At 40.8% G+C, this 12,954-nt stretch overlaps 1 protein-coding gene across 1 annotated transcript in view; it reads right to left on the reverse strand.

The window, feature by feature from the left end:
• The window catches only part of CDC20B (cell division cycle 20B), a gene marked incomplete at both ends in the record, with an annotated part of 16,625 nt that extends 5,111 nt beyond the window's left edge, over window positions 1–11,514 (reverse strand). The window contains 5 exons of the mRNA XM_010014790.1: window positions 2,355–2,449; window positions 3,319–3,515; window positions 4,228–4,338; window positions 6,932–7,031; window positions 11,393–11,514. Of these exons, the coding sequence (XP_010013092.1) occupies window positions 2,355–2,449; window positions 3,319–3,515; window positions 4,228–4,338; window positions 6,932–7,031; window positions 11,393–11,514 (625 nt within the window). The remainder of the gene's footprint in view (window positions 1–2,354; window positions 2,450–3,318; window positions 3,516–4,227; window positions 4,339–6,931; window positions 7,032–11,392) is intronic.
• Between the last annotated feature and the right edge of the window lie 1,440 nt (window positions 11,515–12,954).

The raw sequence follows: 12,954 nt of genomic DNA on the forward strand, positions 1-12,954 counted from the left end.
CCAACTGTCATGATGACACTGAAAAATAAGTCCAATACCATCTTTCTGGGATTCTAATAAACAGATACTTGACTACTACAGTAAACTAATTTAGGGCAATAATGACTGATGACTTTCCTGTACTGGGTCTTAAAGATTCTTCATATGCAGTTGAGTGATTTGTAAGCTCTAAAAATGCACACACAAAACTGACTGCAAAAAATATCACTCTGTTGTGCTTGTGTTATGGACTTGCCAAATCTCTTGAAGTTCAAAAAAACATGAAAGATTACAACCAAGCAGTGCTCAAGTGCGCATTAGGCACATCTTTACGGAAAATACCTATGAAAATACATGTGACTACATGCATTATATGCAAAGGCATTACCATTTGCCTCTCAAAGATCTGTATAGATTTTTCCTACTAAATAATAAGCAGAAAATCTAACCCAGTGCATTATGACTGGTTGAGATGAAGCTACCTTTGCCATAGCAGCCCTCAATAGTGCTGTGCTCAGTACTGGTCGCTAGAAAGGTGTTGGTAATGCGTCAGTGTTTGGGCTTCTGCTGAGCAGTGCTCATTCAGCATCAAGGCTGACTCTGAACATTCCCCCCCTCGTCAAGACTGGGGCTGTGCAAGACCTTGGTTGGGGACATAGCCAGAACAGCTGACCCAAACTGACGAAAGGGATATTCCAGACCATATGAAATCTGCTCAGCAATAAAAAAGAAGAGAAAGGAGGAGGATTTGGGAGCATTTGTTAATATGACATTTGTCTTCTGGAACAAAGAAACAGAACTGAATTGCCTGTGTTGGCCATATGAAGGTTTTCAGTAATTCTAGTAGCGTAAATGGAAAGGAACTGGGCTCCTGAGAATCCTGGTTGAAAGAACATTTTTCCGCTCGGCATAAAAAGAAATCAGAATTGTTTGCTTTTAACACAGAAGATGGCATCTGTTTTGCTAAAGGCAAAGTGAAGACAACAAAATAGTGGGGTGGGTTAACTTACAGTACTGAAATTTATTTACAGTTCATGATGATGTGTTGTTGGACTATTTTTAATCACTGGAATTAGCATATAATCCCAAATTATCAATTGTCCACAGTGAAGTTTACTGTAAGAATGCTGTTCGTATTTTATTAACAATGACTATTAACCATACATCTTTTTTCTACTTACACAGATATTTTAACTCTGCTCTGTTAGAATGAACTGGTTAGCCTCAAACGTAGCAAAAGAAATAAATATTATCTCAACCTAATCTGTCAGATTCACAGGTTCATGCTGAATTTTATTACCAATTCCTACTCAGAGGGATTTGTAATTTAAGTTTGTGTTGTTTTCACTTCCTTGGCCAAGTTGAAATGCAAACTGAAACTAATGCTTTCTGTAACAAGGTTACATCACTTGGCACTGGCAGGATGTTATAGCTGCATCCTCATAACTTAACCCACACAGCACACCTGCTCCAGCAACAGCATTTTATTAACTGGTGTTCAGCTGGTAACCTTGTACCTCACTCCACCTAGCAGACCCAATACAATCAAAACCAGAGAATACTTTGAAATCAAAACAAACCTACCACTAGTGTTCCTAGCCAGGTACTAGTTTCATTTTGAGTTTAACAAAGTCAGCCCACCCTTGCTATTATTTCTCCATCTAAGTAAAATGGAAGACTATCCGATGATTTTAAAATCAGAGGCATCAATCACAGACAAGTCTCCCCTCAGCTCCTTCAAGTCAAAGATCTAAAAGTGGAAGCAAAAAAACACAAAAGAGCACACTTGATCTTTCCCATCAGAGTCCTCATACTGAAATGATCCCTAAATATATACCGGTCAGTATAAAATTCACCTTTGGCAAAGCAAAGATCAAGCACTTCAAGTCTCCTGGACAGCAGTGAGATGGCCTTCCCTTGTACATACACAGGTGAAGAGGTGTGCAACTCTTAGCAGCTGTGTTTCACTGGGCAGCTCAAAAGACAGATGCAGTCTTGCTATCAGTGGAGGGGCAGTCAAAACTACATGCCCCTTGCCCTGCACTAGCCAGGCTGTAATTTTGGGAGCCCAGATCTGATGTAGACACCATCTCAAGCTGAGGCTTTGCACAAGTCCAGAGCCTAGCAATATTCTGCAAGTGGTGACAGTTTTCTGGAAGGAAAGTAAGAAATGGAGACTAAGGAGGTAGGCTAAATCCCCTTTGGCTGCTTTCCTACATACAATAAATCTGCGTATGATTTCTGAGATGGCTGATAAGTAGAGAGACAGAATAAATCACTTTTGAGCACAGCCAAGGAAAACAGCTAAAATGAATAGGACATTTGTGTAAGTAAAAGCAGCAGTGCTGTTTCTGTGAATATACTATACCACTCACCTGCTCAAAATATAATGATTCCAGCTCAGTGCTCCAACCACGGACAGGTGACCAAACATATTTCTCAACCTCTTTTTGGTTTCAATGTCCCACAGCTGCAAAACCAAAACAAGAAATTAAAATTTAACAACAAAAAGAAAAAAGATTTTTGTTCTCTTCATTTTTTTGCAAGTAAGTCACTTCTCAGTTCTGATGCAGCATATGCACAATCTCAAGCTCATTAATTTCACAAGTAAGAAGGAGTATTTCCAAATTTTGGCGCCTATATCATTGATACTGAAGTCAGACAGGATTGAAGGGAATACACATCTCCGAGTTCAAAGCTGTTTAATAACGTGTCAATATTTGGAAGTCCGTACTTGAAAGCACCAGACTTCAGTACTTTCAGATTTTGCTGACTAGGGACTGCAGCAGGTAGGTCCCCATATTATCTAGCATCTCAGCCAAAGTCCCACAAAAATCCTTTAACGACAGGCCTGTCCTATAACAGCAGGCAATGATGTATGCATGTGATCAGATTAAAGGCAAATTCTCGTGTGTGAATCTGTAAGGAAAGTTTTGGATTGAGGTCTCAAGCCTTTGACCACTTCAATGAACTTTGCAAGAGAGACCCAAGAAAAAATACCCTGTGCTGAGTAAGATAATTTAATGAAAGAGTTCCTCTTACAGGTAGCAAAAAAAAAAACCAAAATATCTGACTGTCTCTGGACAACTGAATCATTAATTTGGTCACTAGGAATTTAGTGGCTTCAGAAGCTCCCTTACATATAGATAACACTGGATGTCACTAAGCCCTCCAGTAAAATGCAGCACGATACAGGCAGTGTATTGTCTCCCGCAGTGTTCTTCTATAGTTGTTCATTTGTTTCCATAAAAAAAAGAAAGAAAAAAGAAGGTACCAAATTGTCGTGTGACCACTTTAGCTAAAAATGGAGAAAGACTAAAAAAGTAAATTATCTAGTACTTGCACTTCTCCATCACTGGTGCCAATTGCAAGGCAAGTTCCTTCTTTTATCCAAGCTAGAGATGAAATGTATTTGGAACTGGAATTCAAATCAATGCTTCCAATGGCTTGAAGGGTTTCTCCATTCCAGATGTGTGCAGCAGGTCCTACAGCAATAGCAATGAGATTTTCAAGGCTCCAGTCCAGTATGTTTAGATCTAGAAGAAAGCTACTAAGAATTACCACCAAAAGTTGTCAGTAATAGGATGGGAAGAGGGGGAGTTTGGGGAATAGGATGGTTTGGGGAAGTGAAGCCAAATTTTTCTTTATAATTAGCTATAAAAAAACAGCAAGAGAATGTTTCTATGAAACCACTACTAACAAGTTTTCTTCCTACATGAAGGAGAGTCTCTCTAACAAGCCAAGGTCTTCATAAATCTAATCTCAACAACTCATATGTTTGTATACCAGGATCTGACTTACAGCTTCCTCACTAGAATTTTTTAACCTCTTATCCTGCATTTCAGATCACCACATCACTCACTCAAATTTCTGCTACCAGAAACAAGGGTCCTTCAGCAACAGCTACAGTTCCCAAAACACCCTTGTTCCAAAGTAATTCTTGTTATTGAGAAAGACACAGGATGGAGTCTAATTTAATTAAGCAGAAGTATACTGGGTTGACCCAAAAGTTGTATTGAGATCAACAACCAAAGGAAACTGCATGAGATGTAGTATTGATTCTAGGGTTTGATCAGTAAGTTTCCAGGCAGTTTTCAAAGATGCATTCTTATAAGATAAATGACATCATGCACATGTCTCACAGTTTCCATTTTATGTGAAGGGGATACACCTTCGCCATCTTTCTTGAAACATACATACGAATTCCCAATCTCTGCAAAAACCACCACAAATAAGAAATTAACTTACAGTAATCATTGCGCAAGCCAGTAATATGAAGTCTCACTTCTGGCTCCATTGGTACGGAAGGCTTCATCTTGGTAACAGCTCTAAACTCATTTTGGTTCCCCCCTCGGCACCCTGTATTTGAAGATTCATCACACACAAATCAGTAATGCAAAATACCACCAGTTTTTCTCAGGCCTAAGCCTTTCATCATAGTTTTACCACCTCTTTCAGTCCTCCATGCATTTCATCAGCTAGAACAGAGAATAGGGTCCATTATATTTTGCTTAAATTCTACCACAGCTCAATACGTGAGGGGTTTTGTGTTTTGCCTTAGTTTTCTGTCGAAGTTGTAGCAGAATGTTTTATATGTGCTCTCCCACTTCAAAACGCCCTCATACAGCAATTAGCTTTTTGCTTTCTGGTGTTAATTTCTCACCAAAAGGTCTCCCTCAATACATAACCACAGGAAAAGGTTTTTAAAGCACACAACTTCGATCACAGCACACAAAGCTTGTGACAACACATAAGCGAAAAACAAAATCAAATCCAAGCATGAGCAAGCAGGAGAGTCACCCTTTGTGGTCTTTGTCTACGTTACGCTGCAGGGACTCCTAAACATCATACTAAAAAAAGCCAGATCATTAGCACTATGAATCATCTAATGCTAGATTTTTATGTGTAAGAAATTATCTTGCAGTAATGTGCAGAGCAGAAAGCTGGAGATTCACATTTCTGCACTTTTCTCTGTGTTTTGACTTCCTTTTTGAATTATTCTCCAGAGCGGAATATTTAGTAGCAAAAGTTCCAGGGTCAGAAGTCATTATTTATCTTTACAACTAACCTTCTCTGTTCAACAAAATTTCACACTGTAAATGTAACTTAAATACACACATAAACATCCTACATGGAAATCCAGTGACAAATTATGGAGAGCTTATTTCACACAGTTCTTCTCTACTCTGTCATGAGTCTTCTCCCTTTAATACAAAACACATTTCTGCCAGACAACAAATGTTTCCCCTCTCAGCTGTGGTACTCCCTCTCTCTCCAAATAAAGACTGAAGATCAGCAAGAAGCAGGCCATAGTGATTTTCTTCTGTATCTAGTATTTTGTGGAGTTAAACAATCAAGCAGGCTTGCAGGAACAACCTGCCCAGTGGGACATCTAACACTGCATTCTAACCGTAAAAAGGTCTAAGGTCCCTGAAATGAGAATTCTCTGTACAGAAAAATCTGTATTTCTAATAGCTAGATTTTTGGTTATTTTTTTAAAACTGTACCAAAAGTTTCTGAACCCAGTCAGCCAAGTAAGATAATACAGGAACATTAAAGCACTTAATTGTAACATCTTGATTAATAGCAACACTTCTGAAACACTCTGAAAATTTATTTCTTCTTTTATATTGGTAGTTATTACTACAAAGTGAAATATAAAGGATGAAATCATCCCTGTTACTCATTTCAAGTTACTCTTCTCCCATGAGTAATTAATCTATCCCAAATTCATACTGATTACTCTTTCAGCTCCATTCACTACTTCACAGACACACAAATGTGCATAACAGGCTTTTTAATTGGTGCCAATTGAGTTTCATTACACCATTTTGTGTTACTTTGCCTGGACACTAGCAAACATCAATGACTTTTGATAGGATTTTGGCTCTCATATGCCTCTCTCACTTCTCAAAATGAGACCTGGGAAATGGTAAGTAGTCAGTACTGTCACACCAGACCATCTGATCAACAAGTAGGTTGGTGGGATAAAACCTGGTGTTCCTGATACCTGTATACATTTGCCATCAAGGAAAACAAAATAAAACAAACAAACCACTGTGACTAATCCCTATACTGTTGCTATTGACTGCTCTGAAATGAGTCTTATTTGCATGAAGAAGAGCAGCAACAGAATATATAAATCTATCACATAGCCCCCAGCTTCTCCTACAGGAGCTGAACTACAGATTCATAAAGAAGCTGGTTTTACTGTTTTCACTCGAGCATGAATCGGGCCCTGACTGTTAAGAACCCATCATACACAGAAATAGCCAGATCACCAAACCAAATCTTCTGTCCAAGACAGAATACAACAAAATACTGGTTTGGTATTTACTGAACTGCCTCACATTCAAATAACTCTGAGAATATCCATATTATTTCACAGGTTAGCTCCTCGCACCCCACTTATTTTCCATCACCTGATCATTCACTCTTTTATGCTCATTCATTCCTAAGAAATTTTTTGGACTAAATTAACCAACTCCCCAACAGATGAAAACACAGGCAGTGCAGTTTACTTTAACTACCTTTCCTTACAGGTAGGAGAAACAAGACCCCACCTTCTCTGCGTGTCTTGCACCTTCATGTACTCAACAGTCCATGAAATACATACCTTGTGCCCATATTGCAGCACAACCCTACATTATCTGTAGGGTTCTAAAACTGAAAAGCTGGGAGGAAATTTATGTTTTAAGCCCATCAATGCACCAGATGGAACCCAAATGAGAGACAGGTAAACTACTACAGGTTAACCACACTGGAAGAAGCTCTCACAAGCAGGAGAACTCTAGAAATAGCCCTGAGCAGCACAGCACAGATTTCAGGCACTTTGTATTATCCTGTAACATCTGTTGGAACAGGCAGGTGCACTTGCTTTTCCTGTGTACACGCAGCCTGCTCTATCTTACTGTTCAGTGTGCGTGAACGTATTTGCTATAATGGAACATACCCTTCCAGGTGCAATTGGTATTTTCACAGACCTTCATGTCACCTCTTCCTGCAATGCTATATCCAACGTCCTGGACCACTGGAAACTGAGAAGGACATTTCTGTCAATGCAATGAAGTGAAAACACAACTGAATGAAGAAATCTGTCAAAAGTGTATTTTAGCATCATGGACAACATAAATCCCCTCAAAAGAGTTCAACACTTGTTACAAAAAGCTTCAAAGTGCTTGTCTTTTGGATGGGCAGTCAGTAACAGATATAGAATACCAGTGTCCAGACCACATGCTCTATCTTAAGCAATCTTTCCTTCCATAAAACACCAGTTCACTGCTAACGATCACACAAACTTTAACAAACCTGTCTCAACAAGGCCATCTTACTGGTGGAAGAGGTCCCAGGCCAGCGCAGCTGTAGGTACTACCATCGGTCACCTGCCAAACCCTAGTGTCCTCTTGTCCTCTTCTGAATTAGCATTTGGGCTAGTTTTACCAGCAAACAATACCATGTTTTCTGCATGCAGTCAGTAAGTCTCATGATTTGGGCTTGCTCTATGAGGGAAGATTGGGTTTGTGGTGTATACACTGCAGGGCCATTGATTCCAGCATGAGACCTACTGGATGTCAGAGTCCTTTCTCAGACCAGGGTTCCAGAGCTTGGACTCTATGATCCCATTACTTACACCAGTATCACAATATGAAAATGAAAATATCTACAAGGTGTCTCATTATCATTTCCTGGAGTGTCAAAGAAACAGATGATGCAGCAGAAATGAGAAAAGGTAGCTCTGAACTGTTACTGGAGCATTTTTTTTTTAATTAGCTTAGGCCTTTAGCCAAGATTCAGGCAAAGGCTCAGGTCAGCTCGCACAAGATAGGAATCTCTCCACCAATCCCTAGTAGTATGCATTTATTCACAGTGTGCACCGAGTTGAATGCTTTGATGCCAGTTGTCTATTTGGTCTGTAATTCTTTATTACAGTCAGGTGGAAATAATGCAGCTGATGTTTTTACCAGCCACTGAAGATTAGCATGTTCTTCCTCCAATGCCTGTGAAATCTATGCTTCCAAGCACACTCTGTGTTACTCTTCTTCAAAACCCTGTTGCAGTCATGGTAAGAAATGTCTTACAAAAAAATAGCCAGAAAAAAAAGTGTTCTTCCTTTATATATCCCAGTTGTTCTACAGCAGGCCTTCAGCTATGAGAGGCACTTTATGTATAATTTACATAGACAACTTGGCAGAAAGCTGATCAGACTGCTTGGATCTGTATCTCTCTAAAATAAGTGATGACATTTCCGTGGAAAACCGACTGTGTATACAAGCAAGTAATCTTCTGGACCACAAAGAGACCACACACATTCACTGAAATGTGAGAAGATTTTAGTTTTTAATGCATCCCATCCTTTTGTGCTTCAAGGCAGCACAAATTAAATAGTCATTAATTACTATATCTAAGAAGATCAATAGATTTGGACCATTTTTCCAAATGGTGTTAGGAAGAACTTGAGATTTGGTCATACCACAACGTTACCTCAAAGACCCCCACATCACACATTTAGGGCATGATTGTGGACCTTGATGCAGAACTCTGAATACCCTAGTTCTAACTCAGGTCCTGCTTGTAAATCCCAGTGTAATTCTACGTAAGTGACTTCACTGTAGAGATGAAAGACTGACACATGGAAGACTGACACACAGTACATACTGGGATCAGTACAGTTTAGTATCTTCAGTGATGAAGACAGTGAGATCAAGTGCACCATCTGCAAGTTTGCAGATAACACCAAGCTGAGCGGTGAAGCTGACATGCCTGAGGGATGGGATGCCATTCAGAAGGACCTGAACAAGCTTAAGAAGTGAGCCCATGTGAACATCATGAGGTTCAACAAGGCCAAGTGCAAGGTCCTGCAGCTCGGGCAGTGCAATCCCTGCCAACAATACCAGCTGAGGGATGAAGAGATGGACAGCATCCCTGCAAAGAAGGACTTGGAAGTACTGGTGGATGAGAAAACTGGACATCAGCTGGCAATATGCACTCGCAGCCCAGAAAGCCAACCGAATCCTGGGCTGCATCACATGAAACATGGCCAGCAGGTCAAGGGAGATGACTCCCTCTACTCCACTCTTGTGAGACCTCACCTGAAGTACTGCATTCAGTACAGGAAGGACATGGACCTGTTGGAGCAGATTCAGAGAGCTACGAAGATGACCAAAGGGCTGGAGCACCTCTCCTATGAAGACAGGCTGACACGGGTTTAGCCTACAGAAGAGAAGGCTCTGGGAAGACCTTATTATGGCCTTTCAATACTTGAAGTAGTGATGAAGACAGTGAGATCAAGTGCACCATCTGCAAGTTTGCAGATAACACCAAGCTGAGCGGTGAAGCTGACATGCCTGAGGGATGGGATGCCATTCAGAAGGACCTGAACAAGCTTAAGAAGTGAGCCCATGTGAACATCATGAGGTTCAACAAGGCCAAGTGCAAGGTCCTGCAGCTCGGGCAGTGCAATCCCTGCCAACAATACCAGCTGAGGGATGAAGAGATGGACAGCATCCCTGCAAAGAAGGACTTGGAAGTACTGGTGGATGAGAAAACTGGACATCAGCTGGCAATATGCACTCGCAGCCCAGAAAGCCAACCGAATCCTGGGCTGCATCACATGAAACATGGCCAGCAGGTCAAGGGAGATGACTCCCTCTACTCCACTCTTGTGAGACCTCACCTGAAGTACTGCATTCAGTACAGGAAGGACATGGACCTGTTGGAGCAGATTCAGAGAGCTACGAAGATGACCAAAGGGCTGGAGCACCTCTCCTATGAAGACAGGCTGACACGGGTTTAGCCTACAGAAGAGAAGGCTCTGGGAAGACCTTATTATGGCCTTTCAATACTTGAAGTGAGCTTGTAAGAAAGATGAGGGCAGACTTTTAGTAGGGCCTGTAGCAATAGGACAAGGAAAGAGGATAGATTCAGACTAGATTTAAGGAAGACATTTTTTAGGATAACAGTGGTGAAACACTGGAACAAGTTTCCCAGAGAGGCTGTAAATGCCCATCCCTGGAAAGAAGAGATTCTGAGCAATCTAGTTCACGAGGTCCCTTCTCATTGCAGGAAGGGTGGATTACATAACTTTTTAAGGTCCCTTCCAACCTTATGGTTAAGCATTTTATGACTTTATGACTAGGAGTGAGGCCAGTGAGGGCAATGACATATGCTCATCTTTCAGAAGATGCTACTTGTTAAGAAGGAATGGTTTACATACATTACTTTACAAAAAGTTCTTATCTCACAAAAAAAGAAAAAAGAATATTAAATTTCTTTGTTGGATAGATTCAACTAAGATTATTAAACCCATTGAGTTGTTTAATTAAACAATTCTGAAATTCACAGACCATGGAGGGGGACAGGAAAGAAAAAAGCATTGTTTTCGAAAGGAGCAGAAAACAGCCATCAGCATCCTCAGCAGTGACCTTGCAACTGGTACGTCAAGGAAAGGAGAGCACAAGAAAAAGCATGGACACTGACTAAAAGTTTACAATTTAATATATGAACAGTAACAATTAGATAGCACTGAAATAAAGAAGTGGGTTAGAGTGCAATGTTATGGTAGCATCTTTTACTATGACAGGCAACTATTACTATGCTTCAAATGAGATCCTTACAAGTTAGTGAACAGAGAATTTCCAGTGAGTTAGTGAACAGAAACAGGTGGGTGGCTGAAGCATAGGTTTATTTAAGATGGCCAAAAAGCATGGATAATATCTAAAAAGAAGAAAAGAAGAAAAAAAAAAGAAAAAAAAAAAGTGTGTGAGTGTCCACAAGGAAAAATGAAGGGATAAAGTGTACAGCCATGGAAAATAACATCTACATGAGAAGTGATCTGAAGCCTGTTCCACATGTGAGGCAGATTCCATGTGTTCTTTCATCCTTGGCCAAGAAGCTGACCTTGTTTTGTAATGACAAAAATATTTCTTTTGAAAAATAAAATAGAAAACTAGTTTTTGGCAAATTTTTCATAGCACTCCATTCTGTCTTTGTGACAAAATGAACAGCTACATACTGCAAAACTGAAGAAATTATCTTCTTCGCACATAGTAGTTATTAAAGCAAGTGGAAAACTAAGTCATTCATGCTTTTCATGCGTATTTTTTACAATACATGTTTTCCCCCAGAGGTAACAAATGCATCTTGAGGGGTTCATTAGCTTAGTTCTGATTTTAATTTGCAGGACAATAACCTGGAGGAAGAGAAGAGGAAATAAGCTGAATCAAACAAATAATGAAGGAATTGCTCCTGACATTTGTCTAGGAGACATTTCCTAAATGGACCTCCTCATGTTACTGTTCTCCATGTCAGTAAGATAGTACCCATGTAACAGATTCCAGGCTTACAGCAAGGTAAAACAAAAAAAATATCAGGAAACCAGATACCCTCCCTGTGCATTTCAATGTTCATTACTCACCTGCGTCTTTTCCATTCCAGCTCTCCTGATATTCCTCCCTTCCAAGCCTGCCGCAGCATGTCTGCTAGCTAAAGGCACAACAGTTTTTATGCTGGAGAGTTTCTTAGGCACCTGAGATGCCACTGGAAAAAACAATTCTAACCGTAATCATTCCTTTTAAACCCATATGCAGGGATATTTGTCAAGTACTTTTCAGAATAGCACTGATTCTGTAGTACCAGTATTCTAAAAGCAGATTTGACACTCTAAGTGGGACAATGCAAATACTGACAATTGAACCAGTCAGCCCACTTTCTTTTTGTCAGTGAAGCTAAAGAGACATTTCTACAGCACTATTCATCTTATCCTAAAAGATATGTCTAAAAAAGGTCAGACTGATTTTCATAAAAAGGGTCTGTTTACTATTGCAGCTCACATCCAGTCTTAGTAGATTTATTGACTGGTTACACAGGATCCTACCCCATAGGAAATCAATATCCAGTTTCCCAAAGCCATATAGCTTTTCACCACTGCTTGTAAAGACAGCATGCAGGGCTTTCTGTTCTAGAAACTGAAGTAGGGAAGACTTCATCTTATTTCAGAACCTGAGTTTCCTAGAGCTAGATATGTATTATTGAACAGCTCTAGTATTCTGCTTAGCAGAAGATAGAATTGCACTTTCTGACCAAAAGCCAGGGCATCGTAGGTATACATCCTGAACACTAAATAGCATCTTTAATTTGATCTCTAAAGGTTTCAATTATTGATCAAGAAATAATCGATGTTTAGTTGCCTAGACCTTCCAGGAAGCTCTTCTCACACATGCAGCATGTAAACCCTTCCCCACTTTCCCTAAGCGCTGCTGGAAGTAGGAGTCAGCAAGTTCAAAGGCTCATTTAACTTTTCGTCAGCTCCCTCTGTTGACAGAAACAGCCTCCCCTGCAGCCACTTTTCCAGACCAAGTGAGAGTATTGAAAGTTTGACTTGTGCTCTGAAAGGCCCTCAGGTAAGTCTCTCCATGAGGTGAGCTGAGTGTGAGCATCACTTGGTTGCTGTCCCTTTGTCAGTAGCTGAAGCCTTACACGTTGGAGGAGAGATAACACAGGGCAACCTTCTCCTTCAGAAAGCGTATGCTACACCACATCCAGGCATGCAGACTGATCCAAGTCCTGCAGTTTTGGCTGTGTCTGTGGTAGCTGTGTGTAAGGCGAAGGAGAAGCAGAAGGAAGGGAAAGACAGAGGCCTTTTAAGTTCTGCTGCTCCCCTGTCACCTACTGTTAACTATTCCAGATATAAATATGCAGCAACAAGCCCTGCGCAGTTACAGCCCAGTGCAACTTAAACCAAGCCTAATACAACCCCATCCTCGAGGAAAAAAGACTTGTCTGCAACAGGCATTGCTTAGCTAGGGATCAGACCTCCCTTTCTCTCGTTGCTTTCGTCCCCCTTGATACCAGCTGCCCGTATGACCCGCTGTCCCAGCAGGCGCGCCTGGCCACAGGAACCTTGGGCCCAGCTTCCCTGTCACGGCAGCGGCGCGCTCCTGTCCCTGCGCGGTGAAGGCCAGCACAGGCTGCTGCTGC

This window comes from Nestor notabilis, unplaced genomic scaffold, assembly GCF_000696875.1.
Source record: "Nestor notabilis isolate BGI_N333 unplaced genomic scaffold, ASM69687v1 scaffold16225, whole genome shotgun sequence".
Lineage (NCBI taxonomy): Eukaryota > Metazoa > Chordata > Aves > Psittaciformes > Psittacidae > Nestor > Nestor notabilis.